Raw genomic sequence first — 17,103 nt, 5'->3', positions numbered from 1 at the left:
ATGACTAGCCACAGCCGTCACAGATGGAGAATTCCCTGCCTGAGAACCAGGATTGGAGAACAGTGGGGTCACTTCCTTTTTTATTCTCTATATTCATCATATGGGCTTTTGGGGGCGGGGAGTGTTTGGGGTCACTTGGGGAGTATGGAAAAGACTCCTGTGGATGGTCGCATTCTACAACAGGCACTCCAGGGAAGCTAGAAAAGGCCCTCCTCAGAAGGTAAAGCCTAAAAACTGAAGATTGAACGAGAGTGAGCTAGAGAGAGCGGTAAGAGGAGGCTTACTCTGCGTAGTGGGAACAGTGTGTATAAAGCTCGAGGTAACAGCATCAAAACTATCAAATAATAATAAATAAAGCTAAATATCTACCTTGAAAATTATGAAACATTGCTGAGAGTAATTAAAGAAAAACTAAATACATGGTAAGATATATTACGTTCCTGGATTTTAACACTCAATGTTGTTAACATGTTTATTTTCCCAAATTGCTCTAAAGATTCCAGGTAATACTAAAAATCCCAGCAGGCTTTATTTTATTTATTTAAGAAGTTGATCATTAAATCTTTAAAATTTTATGGAAATATAATGGATCTAGAACAGCCAAAACAATCTGAAAAATGAAAAATAATTTTGGAAAACAAAACTACCTAATTTTAAGATTATTATACAACTACAGTGATCAAATGGATTACTGGAACAGACTGGAAAATTCAGAAATAGACCCATACATATAAAAAAAAACTGACTTGCAACCTAGCTGCCAAGACAATCCAATGGAGAGAAAAAAGGTTTTTAAACAAATGGTGCCAAGACAATTGTATATTCCTCAAAACCTCCCTCGCTCTCTATGTGTATATGGATTTGAGATAAATCATAGCCCTAAATGCAAAAAGGTAGAACCATAGTTTCTTTTTTTTACTAAATGTTTTATTGTTTTATTATAGTTGTCCCAAGTTTTCCCTTTTGTTCTGCCCTGCCCCATCCAGTCCCCACTCCCTCCGTCAGTCCCCATCCTCTTCTCCATGGCCATGGGTCATTCGTACATGTTCTTTGACTAGTCCCTTCCCCTTCTTTTCACCTTTATCCCTGTCCCTCATCCCCTCTGGTAACTGTCAGTCTGTTCCTTGTTTCCATGTCTCTGATTCTATTTTGCTTGTTTGTTTGTTTTGTTCCTTAGGTTCCTCTTATAGGTGAGATCATAAGGTATTTGTCTTTCACTGCCTGGCTTTTTTCACTTATAATAATGTTCTCCAGTTCCATCCATGCTGTTGCAAAAGGTAGGAATTTTTTATTTCTTTCTGCTGTGTAGTATTCCATTGTGTAAATATACCACAGTTTTTTGATCTACTCATTTACTGATGGGCACTTAGGCTGTTTCCAGCGCTTGGCTATTGTAAATTGTGCTGCTATGAACACTGGGGTGCATAAGTTCTTTTGGATTGGTGTTTCAGGATTCTTAGGGTATAATCACAGTAGTGGAATCACTGGGGTAAAAGGCAGTTCCATCTTTAGCTTTCTGAGGAAATTCCACACTGTTTTTCACAGTGGCTGCACCAGTCTGCATTCCCACCAACAGTGCACTAGGGTTCCCTTTTCTCCAATTCCTTCCCAGTGCTTGTTGTTTGTTGCTTTGTTTATGATGGTCACTGTGACCAGCGTGAAGTGGTATTTCATTGTGGTTTTAATTTGCATCTCTCTGATGGCTGGTGATGCTGAGCATCTTTTCATATGTCTGTGGGTCCTCTGTATGTCCTCCTTGGAGAAGTGTTTGTTCAGGTCCTTTGCCCATTTGATTATTTGCCTTCCTGGTGTTGAGTTGTATGAGTTCTTTATATATTTTGGAGCTCAAACCCTTGTCTGAGGTATCATTGGCAAATATGTTTTCTTATATGGTTGGATCCTTTTTCATTTTGGTGATGTTTTCTTTGGCCATGGAAAGACTTTTTTTGTTTGATATAGTCCCATTCATTTTATTATTTTTTCCTTTATGACCCTTGACCTAGGAGATATATCAGTGAAAATCCTGGTATGTGGAATATCTGAAATTTTACTTCCTATGTTTTCCTCTAGGACTTTTATTGTGTCAAGGCTTAATATTTAAGTCTTTTATCCATCTTAAATTTATTCTGGTGTATAGTAAGTTGGTAGACTCATTTTTTTTTTGCATGTACCTGACTCCCAATTTATTGAAGAGGTTATTTTTACTCCACTTTATTGCCCTTCCCCCTTTGTCAGATATTAACTGACCATGGAGACATGGATTTATTTCTGGGCTCTCTGTTCTGTTCTATTGATCTATATATCTGTTCTTATGCCAGTACCAAGATATTTTGGTTACAGTGAGCTTGTAATATAGTTTGATATCAGGTAGTGTGATCCCTCCTACTTTGTTCTTCTTTCTCAAGATTGCTGAAGCTATTCAGGGTGGTTTTTGGTTGCATATGCATTTTTGAAATATTTGTTCTAGATCTGTGAAATATTCCATTTGGTATTTTGATAAGGATTGCATTGAATCTATAGGTTGCTTTTGGTAGTATGGATATTTTAATGATATCAATCCTTCCCATCCATTAACAGTATATACTTCCATTTATTTGTATCTTCCTTTATTTCTTTCTTCAGTGTTCTGTAATCTCTTTGATCTCCTGAACTTGATGCTCTTGGGATGCCCTTTATGCCACTTATGTTGGCTGTCTGGATGTAATTGGGTTTTGATTGTTGTTGGGCTGTTCTTTGGTGGGTCCTTCCCTCCAGCTGGCTCACTGAGAGTCACACTGCCCAACCTGTCTTGTACACCATTGTGCAGGTGCTGCCAGAACAAAACCAAACAACCCAGGAAACAAGCCCACACCCACATAAATAACCCCCACCCACAAATACACTATAAACCCAGCAAATGAGCAAATGTTGATAAAGGTGTAAAGAAGTTAACACTATTATAAGAAAGGAAAAATGAATATGAGATGACTAACTGAAATAAAAATGATTTTGAGGCTATAGAGGGAGGAGAAATAATAAGAGTAGGGAATAAATACAATGTGATGAAAGAAAGAAAATAAAATTTACATCCTAAATAATAAAGGGGTGGAAGAAGGCAGAATGGAGTAAGAGAAGGGAAGCATATAGTATTCGTTTTAATCAAAACATTTAAAAAATACAGTGAAACAAATAGGAATCAAATTGGAGAAAAAGATCCACTTCAGCAATATCAACAACAATGAGCGAAGATTAATACAGGTGGTATGGGAATAGAAGTAAGAAAAAAAGAAAAGCTTTTGAGCTGTCTAGAGGAAAGAGAAGTGATTTTGAGAGGACAGAGGGAGAAGGAACACTAAGAATGAGGAATTAAAACCAGGATAAGACAGGGAAAAATTTAAATTAAAAAAAAGAGAAAGGGCAGGAGGAAGGTAGGGTGGAATAAGAGAGGGGAATGGTAAAATTTGGGATTTCAAATACAAAAATAGTGAAGATCTAGAAATAAAATTGTAGAAATGCAACAACAACCACCATATCAACAACCAGAAAGATTGATAAAGGTGGAAAGAGAATAAGGGTATTTTAAGAATATGAAAAAGAATATGAAATGAGTAATGACAAGAAACGTAGTATGGAGAGGCTGGAGGGAAGAGAAATAGTAAGAGTATGGAATAGAAATAAGTTGTAGCAAGAGAAAAATAAATTTTAAAACAAAAATAAGAAAAGGAAGCAAGAAGGTAAAATGGAGTAAGAGAGGAGCAAAATATGAGATTTGAAATAAAGTAAAATAAAAAACTAGTGACATAATAGGCACAAACTTGAAGGAAAAGAAATGAATATTAAAAAGCCATGCAGGAGAGAATAATGCAAATCATGAAGACAACCATGGTGGAATTCACCTCAGTAGAATTCAGTGTTTGTCACTGTCTTCTCTTTCTGGATCCACCCCTGGTAACGTCAGATGGTGTCCTAGTCTGGCCCTAGGCAGCCTGTTCGAGGTTACAAGTGATCCACAGTCTGTGGTGTCTCCTTCAGGTTTGGCTGGTCCCCACTGTTCTGCCCTGCTGGCTTTCCATCAGCCCAGGGCCCATGAAAGGTCCATTTAAAGACCCAAGAGGAGTGCCAGTACCTTCTCCTCCTGCCTCCAGAGGGAGCCTCTGGTGAGATTGGGAGGATGGGAACCCTGGGTCACCCCCAGGGGGCACTCTTCAGTCTTCAGGGAAGAGGATTGGAGTGTTTCCCAGTCCCCTTGCCACACATCTCGGTCTCTGTCAGATTCTTTCCAATAATGTATGGTTTCTGGTGAATTAGCTGTCCATTTCCTGTGAGGCTCCCAGCTGTTTAAAAAGGGCAGCTCTTTCCTGCTTGGCTCTGACAGCAGCTCTGTCTAAGAGCCAAGGCTGGGCAGGGCCCTGAACCCCTCTTGTTGCACCTGTCTGTAATCAATTTGCTCTGCTGATTTTAGTGGATCAGGGCCTGAGGAACAGTGTAGCTCATAGTGTCTGGTAAAGGTCCTTTTCAGAGCTTTTTCTTTTTTCCCCTGTGGAAATGTTCCCAGCAGGGTGCCCCCGAGCCTGGCCTCACCCATCTGCAGAGCCTGTATTCCTGCAGGTGGAGATTGGGCTCGCCTGTCTATGAGGGGACCTGCCTGGCTGCAGCAAATCTCAGGCGCTCAGCTCCTGGCTGTCCAGTCCCAGCCTGCTGCTGTCTTGCAGGTGGCTGAGGCCCACACTCTCCACTCTGTACAGTCCCTGCTCACCAGCTGTGCTGGGTTGGGTCCCATGGTCCCTTCAGTGTAACTCTATCCTTCTGAGTTGTTCTTAGTTAGCAGAGCTGCTGTGCACATGCATACATGTACGTGAGCACTGGGTCCCTGCCGAGTCTCGAGTCTTGCCTCAGCTCCTCTTTTAAAAGAGTTTCTTAAACAAACAAACAAACAAACAGTTTCTGTGTAGTCCCCATGCTGCAGCACCAAGCCCTGTGGAACCTGTTCTCCATGCACTCCTCCTCCCCCCAAATCAGTCTCTCTCAGTCAGGGCTGGCCACCACCTGCCAGAGCTTTCCACAGTTTTAGATAAGGTTTCTCTCAGATCTCTCCCGATGGCGCTGAGAGGAGTGCTTCAGTGATACTATCACACGGAGCAGTGGTGGGGTGCTCTCCAGGCTCCCTCCAGAGATTCTCAGCTTTGGGCGGGCCTGCTCCTTCTGCACTGTTTCTGCAGCCAGCACCTCCCCGCCATCTCTCTCCGCCCCCAGAGCTCCCAGCCCCTGAGCAGATCTGCAGCCACCCTGAATTTGTGCAGCCGGAAGTGCCAGGTTGGCCAGCAGTGGTGGCAGTTGCTCCACTAGGAGAGCCTGGCCACCCACTCCTTAGTGTCCTGAAGGCAGGCAGGATCTTACCCACTCTCACACGTTCCCCACACTCCCATCCACATACGCAGTCACTCACACACCCTCTCACTCACTCTCTGCTGGATTTTCAAGTTGATTGCTCTATGGTTTAGTGGCAAGCTGGGTATGGGAGCAAGTGGACACAGCTTCCAGCTGCTCTACAGCCATCTTGGATCCCTCTAGAACCATAAAGTTTCTATAAGAAAACATAGGAAGGATCTTCATAACCTTAGAATAGGTAAAGATCTATTAGAGAGGACACATAAAAATATTTACTGTAAAAAGATATAAACTAGGTTTTATGAAAACTAAAACATTTATTATGAAAATGGTAAGCCACAGAATGGGAAAAATTTTCTCCACACATATATCTGACAAGGACTCACACCCAGGACATATAAAGAACTCTTATAAGTCAACAATAAAAACCCCAATTGACCTAATTTTACAAATGAGCAAAAGACTTGAATGGCACTTTGTAAATGATGCTTAAACATCACTAGTCATCAGGGAAAAGAAAATTAAAACCACGACGGAACACCATTTCACATCCAGAAAAGACGGACACTGTCATATGTTGGAGAGAGGGCGTGGGAACTGGCACTTTCCTATGTTGCTGGTGAGAGCAGAAAATGGTAAAACCACTTTGTAAAACTGTTTAGCAGCTGACATTCCTTTATTTAATGACCCAGCAGTTCCACTACTAGGTATTTACTCAAGAGAAATAAAAAACATATATCCACAAAAAGACTTGTACAAGAATATTCGTATGCCTCATTTATAATATCCTCAAAGTGGAAACAATCCAAATAAATACCAATAGGAGAATGGATAAACACATTTTAATATATTTATATAATGGAATACTATGTAGGAATAAGAAGAAACTATTGGTACACATAACAATGTGAATACTTTTCAAAAAATAATGGTGAGCAAAAGCAGCCAGACACAAAAGACTACATACTAAAAGAATTGATTTATTTGAAGGACAAAAATAGGCCAACTGAATGTAGGGTGATAGACATCAGAGAGTGGTTGCCTTTGGGGCGAAGGCAGGAGACAAGTTTCTAGGCTGATGGAAATATTCTACATCTTATTTCTGGTGGTGGTTGCATGGGTGTATACAGTTGTCAAAACTCTCAACCTGAACACTTAAAATTTGTTATTTGTTATTTTATTGTCTGTCAACTATACCCTAATTTAAAAAAAAAGAAAGCCCAGGATAAAAGAGCATAGTGTGTTTATAAAGTACAAATGACTAAAATACTCCGGGCTGATGATTAATTCTTTTCTCAATTTTTATTCCAGAAAACAAGAGTTCTGTGCCCCCCACTGCAGCCTCCAAAAATTATTCATGTATTTTAACCCACAGTGATAAAAGAATTATTTATTAAAGTCCTTTCTCCTCATGGTATGTCGTACAGGGTTGACATCATCAAAATTGATGAAATAAATCTTATCTCAAATGGAATAACCTCGGACATGTAAAAGTCAATTAGCGGATCATGAGAGGGGACATGCCATCCGTCTTTAAAAACTTTGGCCGGTGGAATATGAATCTTTGTAAAGATAACTATTCACATAAGCTCATATATTCTATACTCCTTGCACCTCTGACTTATACTCAATAAGTTATGACCCCACATAATATGACTGATACCTGAAAACACATCCTGTGACCATACATTATATTAGGATATAAAGAACTTAACTAATTCATTACTCTTTCTCTTCTGGGGGATTTCCTCCTACAGACAAGGCCTCGTGTCTATTGTAATTCCTCTTGTATCCTTATACGAATCTGGGCAGAGTCTTCAAAATAATGGATCCTCAGTAATTATTTGATCAATGCACTTACTGATTAGTTAGAGTTTATGTCCAAATTACATGTGTCCACAATGGGAAACACTGCAATTCTTTTACTATGTCTTCATATAAAGTGTCTGGAGCACAGGTGATCTCATTAGGTAATTTATGGGAACTATATAGACATTTTTAATAGATTTTATTTATTTATTTTTAGAGAGGGGAAGGGAGAGAGAAGAGAGGGAGAGAAACATCAATGTGTGGCTGCCTCTCGAGTGCCCCTACTGGGGACCTGGCTGGCAACTCAGGCATGTGCCCTGAGTGGGAATTGAACCGGTGACCTTTTGATTCACAGGCCTGCACTCAATCCACTGAGCCACACCAGCCAGGGCTTATGGGAACTATATTTAAATGGAGTATATGAAATGATCCATAAGTCTAACTCAGTTTAGTTTAAAAGTTTAACCATACTGTTATTACCTGACTAGATTTTTAAAAAAAATAATAGAAAAAGTACAATTTTTAGAAATATAAAAACAAACAACTCCACAGAGTCTAGTTTTGGTCTCCACTGGAGTATCTCAGTGATTATAAAGGCTGCAAGCACACTGTTTTGAGTTGAACACCACATTGGCCAGATCAGAAAAGCTGTGAACTGAGAAGGAAATTGTTATTCCACTGATGGAAACTCAGCCAGAGAGTATCATTCTGCTGGCAGCTGAGACGTCAGGGGGTTCTCACTATGAAAACCAGTGGTCTTTTAATCACACATTATAAAAGCATTTGCGATGCTTTGCAGGCAGCTTTTCTTCAAAGATTTTCCTGCTGCTTTCCTTCCTGAGCACAATGGGTTCAAGATGGCTAATGCTGTTTCCCAGTTATGCCAAGAACCTCCCGAATGCCACTGGGCTTTCATCATGAAGACAAATGGCAAAACATGAAATATCTCATTCTAAATGGGGACTCCCACGATCATGTTATTTTTGGGAGAGCAGCTCTCTGGCTCCATCGACATCACTTGAACGGAGTAGCCATGTTCCTCAGCAGCTCTCGCTCGGTCCAGGTCCACCAGGCACATGCACTGCTTTCCTGAAACACAGTCAGTGGTGTCAGGGGACCCTGTTCAGCTAACAGTGCCATTTCAGTTTGTTTAAGGGACTGTATACAGGGACAAAAGTCTATAGGAATATGGAGAACGCTATTTGCCCCCAGGTCCCATTTAGTCTCAATTTAATTCCTGATCAGTATGAAGAAACAATTACAAATATATAACATTTCAAAGATTTTTTCCTGCTAGTAATTTAAAGAATGTCAACCTTCTAAAATGTATTTATACATAAATCTCAAATAAAAACTACAGATTCTATTTCCCACTATGGTTAAAAATCCATGTATTGACCTTTACTCTGTCATGCTCTTTGAAAACACAATATCTGTAATAGTGTACAAAATTATGTCTGTCTTTAAGAATATCTAAAATGGCATGCAAACAAAGGGACATCTGAAAGAATGTTGCATTTTGCACCTGGAGTTTTTAGGACAATAATGAAGTGAGGAACAGAAAATGTGAAAATTCTCAACTGTGTGCCGATTATTTCAGGTGGATGAGTAATGTTGATTGTAGCATAATCTTAATTTTCAGAGCTCCTGTACTCATAAGAAATAGTGCTATTCAATTTTCTCTGTAATCTTTGGAAAACAAGAGGAAACCTGACTGGCAAGCAAAGCAGTGAATTTGTGTTCTTTTCGCAAATGCAAGCTTTTATTTCAAAAGTGGCTCAGGAAAAGAAAGTGATTTAAGGTTGAATACATTCAAAACCATGGTTTTACACTTTCGACTTCTTTAAATTCATATATAAACTTCTTCTTCCTCTTGGAAAACGGTTACTCACTCCATATAAATTCATTCATTCCATTTTTCCTCAATAATTATAGTAAAACCTAAGCATTATTTCTAAATGATTTATTAAATGATAGCAGAAACTGCTACATTAACACAGTTTCAGAAGTGAAGACAGAAAAATGAAATAGAGAAGGCTTTCTGTGGAAGACAGAAGAATCCTCACAGAACAACACAGGAAGGTGAAATCAGTAGGTAGGAATTGGTACTGAGAGATTCAGATTTAAAATATTTTGCATATTTTCCTTAAAAGGCTCATGTCAGACAAAGATGAACCGGCTTACAGTGATGTAGGAAGAGATGTCTAGAATTCCGTTTAGGCTACATCACACCCTCTTCATCAGCAGCCATATGGCTAACATTCTTTTCCCTTAAAATATCGTTCCTCTTTTAAGACATCTGCAAATGCACCCCATCCCCATCTACTTTTCAATTTAAAATGAAACATTCTCTGTCAGGTGGGATGCTCCACATTCCTTCAGTACCCACCCCAGCTTTACACTGCAGCTCACTTAGCCTTGGCTTTGATCCCAGTCCAGTTCATTTTTCTTTTCCATTACTTAGAAGAATCTCATGTTTTCACATGTTGAAGCAGTGTCTTTACAACTGAAATCCAGTGGTTGGAAGTCTACCTTTTGGGGAGCTTCCTAAAATGTTCACAGAACAAAAGTATGAGCTGTGCAAAGTATAGATGTAGACGTTTGATGGAACCTGACTTTGGACCTGACATTCCCTCCTTTCATGCCAGTGATCACGCCAAATGCTTCTTGTCGTCAAGTAGCAACTTCCCTTCCAGCCACTCCCTTCTGGTTTAATGCCTAAAACATCAACCATGTACACCCCCATCCGCCATACCAGTTATGTTTTCATTGAGTCTAGTGAAGTTACATCAAGTGTACCAGCATCTTGCTGTGTATAATACACATCTCTTTGCCCAAATTTTTGAGGGAAAAAATAAGGATGCTTATTATACCTGGGCAGTACTAATTCCGTATCTACATCAATGTTTTTGATTCTTTTATTTATGCTTATGTGTTAAAAGTGAACTCTAGAAAGCAATAACAATATCTGTATGCAAAATAATACCTTGGAATATGATAATTAGTTTTGTTTTTAAGTAGAAATAAATAAATAAATAATTGAATTAAAAATTTAAAACAAAAAAAATTTTTCCTGAAAGTTTGGGCCACAAATGTGGGTGCACATTATACATGACAAAATACGGTAATTTGATATATATGTAAATTATACCTCTCTATATATTTGACTGTACATCAAATGTACATTCAACTAATTCAAAGTGTTAGGAATGGGAAAAGGAGGAGGAGGGGAAGAGAATGAAAGGGAGAGTTGCAGGCAGAAAAGAAGAAGCTTTTTCTACATGTTTATGCCCCAGAGTGCGAGAAAGAGAAGGAAATTACTTGTTCCTTCAGCCTCAAGTCTCGAAGCTCTCTCCGACTGTGAGTATCTTTCTATGCTGACTTTGATTTTAGAGTTTAAAGGTAACTACTTCTCATATAACATGGTCCCTGAGTAAAAGCCAATGACCACATCTGGTGCTCCGCCAAAGAAACAGCGATCTGTCTTCCCGACCAGATGGTGATCAACATGGGCTTTTCTAAATAATTTTTAAGGCTAGTTCTAGCTCTGCTCAGTCATTTTAAGCCCTAATTTTGGAGCCTAGTCTGCCAGTGATGTGACTCCATCACTGGTGGGCACTGCAAAGGTGGGTAAGAGCTTCATGTCTGCAATCAAACAATCTGAGTTCAGAGTACGGCTCCATCATACCAGCTGTAGGATCCTGGCCAAGCTTTTGTCCCCGATCTCTTATCTGTATGATACAAATAATAGTACATACACACCCGACAAGTATTTTTACAAGAATTTACTGAGATAATGGGTGGAAGGTATTCATCTCAATAACTATTTAAATGTTCAATAACTATTAGCTGCTATTATCCTTCTAAATGTCATTTCTTTTTCTAAAGAAAAGTCTCAGATAAATTTATTAGTTAAACTTGAAATGCAATTGTAGGTCTTCCAATTTAGGCAATATTTAATATTATAAATGTCAGACATATTGGTCTATGATTAATAATATACAAGTATACTTTTTTCCAAGAAAGAAAATACTATCATCCTAGTTTATACATTTTTAATGTATCAATTTTGGTATGCATGGTTGACTTTTCCATCTTTATTGTTTTCTTATGTGGCTTTTGATGGGTCCTTCAGTTTGTTCATAATGTAATAATTCTCCTCAATGTACAAACATTGAAAATATATTTAATTTAAAAGTAATGTTAACAAAAATGGGATAAAGTGTTGTTATTGTTACGAAGCCCTTTTCAATAAGGATTAAGTTTTCTGAGAAAAATTAAACTTTACTTTCTTCCTGATAGATGAACCAGCTCTGTCCACACAGAGCTGTTGCATTCACCCCCAGGCATCTTGCACATACTCTACGGAACAGCTGCGGTGGAAACACATACCTACAAGCCTTCTCGGGGCTGGGAGCTGGACAGCTGTTTGATCTGCAAATCTGCACAGAATCATGTGTTCCTAAAAGCAAAAGTAAAGAACGTGGGCTTATTTTAATCTTTTGCTTCGACATTATAAGAACTTAAAAAAGCTGCCTCATTTTTCTGGAGTTCCACATTGTTTAGTTGAATAAAGTGCTGCACAAATTGTTTCAAATATGCAAAATTTCAGAAAATGGTGCTCAGTAACTTTTTTTTCTCTCCGAATAGACAGCTCTTCAGATGTAGTTCTCAGGAACAGGTGCATGGAAGATCCCCAGGGCCGTTTAACAGTTGATTTTAGCAGGAATAGACTTACAATTTGTGATTATAATATGTGACACTAAGAGAGGTAAAATTTATTTACATTTTTCCTTTAATAAAATTTGAATCCAAGAAGACATTCCAAGTGGCTTTTCTTCCCACTACCAGAGGGAACGGACATACTGTATAAGATCACTATTTGTGGCCTCTGCAGTCCTCTGGATGCCCAGCAGAGTGCTGGCTACTCTGTTACCTTCCCTGACTTTCCTTTAACTCAGTCCCTTTATAGGAGAGGAGGCTGGCTCACTCCCTCTGCTCTCACTCCAAAAGGCTGCATGAGGAGTATTTATTTCTGCTTTCAGAGGAACCATAGAGTAGATCTGAGGGAATGAGAGGGAGATCATTGTTTCTGTTTAACAATTTTAGGAAAGATTGTAATAATAATAACAATAATAATAATAATAATAAGAAGAAGAAGAAGAAGAAGAAGAAGAAGAAGGCAGCTTTAAAGGGATGAAAGCTGATGAGTCTGCACCGCACTCTTAAATCTGCAGGTAGCCAAAGGTGAGTGATTCGCTGCCGTCAAGATGCCGGCAGTGCTCTGTGACAACTGTTCACTCAGAACAGCTGCAGTTTCTAAGTGTGTAAATGATCTCACCTGTCAGCTTGGCCAAGGGTTGAACTCAGATTCATCATTTGTCCCTTGGTCTTTTGTACATTCACTTTGCAGCCTCCATTTTTTAAATAAGGTACTTGAAATGATTGTGCAATGCTGGTTCTTTTTGAAGGGTTAACTTTTTCTCAATTTTAATGCATTGTGAAAAACGCTTTAGTGTTCACTATGGATTTTAGTGGCAATGTGTAGGGTACTAATAAAATAGTTTAAATAAATAACTTTTATTAAGCTCCCATAAATTGGCATCACGAATGGGGCAAAAGAAGAATTTAGAATTATATAATATGAAGAAAAGGCAAGAAAGAAGCATGCCCTTTGTCTTCATGGTATTTTTAAATTAAGACTCACTCTAAATATAGACAATATTGAGGCACTCACAACCTCAGATAAGGTCCGTTTCTCTTGTCCTGATAAGCCCCACCCAAACACAAATTATTGGAATTATTTGTGAGTGTGTTCTCTCCTGTCGAAGTTAAATTCTGAAAGGGGGAGGCACACAGTAGGCATTCAGGAAAGGTTTGCTGGCCAATTGCACGTGGAGAAAATCATTTCCAAAGTGACTCTCAAGATATTTGGCACCAAGTCCACGGAGTTCTGTCTGCTGGCCCACCCTTCATGGTTAGGTTAGGAAACACTGAGATACCAACCTGCCACGGCACTGGAGGGGACTTCTGTGTAGAGCACTTACATCTAAGACCCTCAAAAAGGCGGGCGGCCAAGCAGCTTTGAGGGGTACGGGAGAAGGAGGAGATGGAGAGGAACTGGCTACCAGAGAGTTCTCTGCTCTCTGGAAGAGCCCGGTGTCCTGTCTCTTTTGACTCGAGACATTTTTCTTTCTTTTCTAGGCAGTGGGACTATGGTACCTGACCTCGTTACTCCCGGCTTTTTCCATAAATTCTCTCAGAGTTTGCTTTACCTAGCGTCACTCAAGGAGGGATTAAAAACAAGGGTCTAGTTTTTGTTCATTTTCAATTCATTTTCTACTTTATTAGGAGGGCCTTGAGAGAAAGGTGAGGTGTTTTGAATGTTATGAAAATAAAGTTCCTGGGATCTTAATGTTCCTCTGAAAACCCCATAGCTCCCTAAGATACGAAAACTTAAATCTAACAGGCAAAGATGAGAAAAGTTCTGGTTTGAATACAAGCATGAACGTGGAAATTTCTCTTTTCTCCACAGGTTCTGTCTGTACACGGATGGGTGGAAGTGGGGGACTAGGAGAGGTGAGGGTAGGAGACAGAGTTGGGGGTGGGCATTTAAGAGGTGGAGGTAAAGGAGATGCAGGTGCCAATGTGGTAGAGTGAACATTTTTAGGTCACTATTTCATTTTGGAAAGGGAAGGAAGTAAAATTGCTAGAAGGCAGGGGCTGGTATGTAAAATGATACTATATATTTTTGGTAGGTCTGTACAAGAAGTGGAATTAGCCAAACTAAAAATGCAAATGAATTTATTAACTTTTAATGGGATTATTTATGTATTTCTCTCAAATATTATCATTTCTTAGATTTTATTATGTCACGTTATTGATCATTTAACTAGTTAACAGCGATGTTCAGAGAGCTGGAAACCGTTTTGCTCAGGCAGGCACCCAGAACTGTGCCATGTGCGGGAGACAGCTCTCTGTGAGTGAGTCTCCCGTGTGTCTTCAAGCCTTTGAGCAGAGGCACTGCCCCAGAGCAGAGCCCGGCAAAACATGGCCCACAGGCCAAATCCGGCCTGTGACCCGATTTCGTATGCCTCGAAAGCTAAGCTTTTTTTTAAGTTACATTTTTAAAGGGTTGTAAACATACAACAAAGAGAAAGACAATACAGAATATGTGGGAGATTTGTAAGTAGCTGGCAAAACCTAAACTATTTACAATCTTACCTTTTACTGAAAATTTTGACTCTGTTCTAGATTATCCTTTCAAAGATACTTGGAGAGTAAACAGCCTTGGAAACTATGTAGTGTCTTCCTCTGCAGCAAAGGGCAGGGATACTTACTTAAAGATTAAACCTTAAAACATTTGGGTTTCCAAGCTCAGGTTTCCTCTCCCATAGCAACTCCCTGTGTATGCAGGTGTCACTGGCTTTTTGAGCTTCCCTGGAGCAACTGGGTCTCAGGCAGTCAGCGCAGAAGTGACAGTCTGGCTTCTCCTGTCACTGTGAGCAATAGCAGTGTTTGCCTCTGACTCAGGAGTCCCCGTCTTCTAGCAGCACCCGTGAATCCGTCTGCGGAAGGCTAGCTAGTTGGCTTGCAAGTGGGGAAAACACTCAGACCCTCCGCAAAATCTGGTCAGCTATGTAAAGAGTAATCTTGATTTCAAAAAGAAAATCCACATTGCATGTTCATGAGTAATTCAAATATAACTGTAGATTACATGCTCCATTAGAAATCTGAGAGGAAAAAATATAGAGAAGAGAAAACAAGTACATTATAGGAATACATCTCTAGGCGTTTAAAGGTTACCTTGTATGATAAAGTTTTCTTAAATTGTTCACTGAAATAGAAAAGAAAAACAAATTAGTCATTTTAAGTACCATTTGGAGTAGAAATAGTCTTGAAGGAACTAAATTATAAACAAAAAGGTACATTTTAGCTGAAGAGTCTGTAATGCTATCCTGAACCAAAAACTCTGACAGTTTGAAATGTCTTTATAAAAAGGCAACAGTATACCATCAGCATGTTATTAATTAAAAACATTTCCTTCAAAGATTGTTTACGCTATCAGAGAAGCATAATCTTTTCTTTTTCTCTTCCCCACAGGAGTGCACACAGATTCAGTCTGTTTTAAAATGTGGGTTTTATTGTTACTTAGGTGTGGAGGGTCCGACAGATCAGGAGAGCACCGCCAATAAAGACAGTTCTCTCCTCCCCGTTTCGGGAGGAGTGGCGTGTCATGCCGTGTAGGGCCACAAGGGGACGTGCCAGGGGTCAGGAGGCAGAGGGAAGGGGCCTTTCCTGCAGATTCCCTGGGAAGGAATGGCAAGGCCGGGTACACAAGCTTAGGATTGGCTAGTGTGAGTAATGTGGGCAGTCTCTGGGGGCAGGGGCTGTCCCTGGTTGTCTGGTATCTGGCCCTGGTTCTCCAATCACAAAGGGGGCACATGTCAGTGAACCTACAGAGGTGTGATAAAGTGGGCAGATATTAAACTGAGACTTTAAAATCAGGTAAGTGAGACTGCAGGCTAAACAACTCAAATTAGCATTCTTAAGAATCTTTTTAGCACTAGACTGAAATTCCTTGGTGGGTTATAAAATATGCATTTTATCTAAGTAGATTTAGAACAAAATGAAATTTCAACTATTGAATAAGCCTCAAGTTATATTTTATTTTTGGCTTCTCCATGGTTCCTTTGGTTTTCCTCTCAACTAGTTGCAAATTGTAGCAGAGAACAAAACAATGCAAGACAAAGAATAAGAAGGCTATTGTTTGTACTTTTAACTTTAAATTACTTAGATGGATGCTTTTAAGAAGTATACATACTAATGAAAAATAAATTACAGGGTTTCTAAAAAGTTATGATTCAAATGATAAGGTTTTTTTTGGTACATTGTAGGATAGACTTTCCAAGCGAACACATTTCATCTATTCTATAGTTACAATGATCAGCATGATTCTCAGTAACTATGTCTCAGAGAATGAAATGTCATAAACACTGAGAGAGTGGTCCGCCAATAAGCTGAGTTAAAGTGATGAGAATTAAAATGGTTGTTGAACTTGCAGATTAATCATCACCACCATGGACAGTACTTACAAAAACTATTACTGTACCGAACAACAGCTTACATGTATTGAGTGGTTAACTCTATGCTGCTTCCAAGCGCTTTACATATATATCATTCAATTCCCACAAAAAACTTGAGGTAATTGACTATTATAAGCCCCATCTTGTAGATGAGAAAATGCAGGCAAAAAAGAGTTTAAGTGAATTGCTGGAGGTGAAACAGCGTATACAAGAATGTGGAGCTAATATGTGCCCCAGGTGAAATACCTCTGGGTCCCGAGCACTTAACTGCTATACCTACTGCCTCTCGTGGGCAATGATTTCCATTCAGAAGTACACAGAGAAGTGCTGAAGCTGTTATACTTCTAGTCATCTGACTGCTAGATGGACTTGCTTCTAAATTTCAGCAGGAGCTGGACCCAGGAGAAAAATCAAGAGCAGACATAGAGGACATCCTCTCTTCCTCATCTAACTTATACCCAATACTTGCCCTTGTGGGAAGAGGAAATGAGCTCAAAACTGAAATCTCATTGCAACTTTATATCAAAATAGTTTAGTGCATTGGTGTAATCCCCACATTGCTGCCTTAGGTAGAACACTTTCACCTTTTAGGAAAATTGAACTTGGAGGTATTCTGAATGAAACCATAACAGCAAGGGCAGGTGACAAAGGAAGCCCTTGTTTTAATGCAGAGCTCAATCACCATGTCGGTTGCCACTCCGCAAGCATGCAACGCCACCTGGAAAACAAAAGCAGACCTTAGCACTCAGTTCTTTCTGAACAGTGCTATTTTTGTGTCTGTTTAAAGGATACTTTATGTGAGGACTGACCCTCAAGAGGTTTCAAGTTACCATAATATTAT

At 39.4% G+C, this 17,103-nt stretch overlaps 1 protein-coding gene across 1 annotated transcript in view; it reads right to left on the bottom strand.

Moving 5' to 3' along the window:
* Positions 1-6,290: 6,290 nt before the first annotated feature.
* Positions 6,291-17,103, bottom strand: part of GSTCD (glutathione S-transferase C-terminal domain containing) — a 138,519-nt gene continuing 127,706 nt past the window's right edge. The window contains exons 9-12 of the mRNA XM_024574857.4: positions 16,847-16,980; positions 14,983-15,013; positions 11,569-11,638; positions 6,291-8,265 (exon numbers count right to left, since the gene is read on the bottom strand). Of these exons, the coding sequence (XP_024430625.2) occupies positions 8,129-8,265; positions 11,569-11,638; positions 14,983-15,013; positions 16,847-16,980 (372 nt within the window). The 3' untranslated portion in view covers positions 6,291-8,128. The remainder of the gene's footprint in view (positions 8,266-11,568; positions 11,639-14,982; positions 15,014-16,846; positions 16,981-17,103) is intronic.

This window comes from Desmodus rotundus, chromosome 4, assembly GCF_022682495.2.
Source record: "Desmodus rotundus isolate HL8 chromosome 4, HLdesRot8A.1, whole genome shotgun sequence".
Taxonomy (NCBI): domain Eukaryota; kingdom Metazoa; phylum Chordata; class Mammalia; order Chiroptera; family Phyllostomidae; genus Desmodus; species Desmodus rotundus.
Note: the sequence above shows the minus strand (reverse complement) of the source record. Positions and strands in the feature narration are given on the sequence as shown.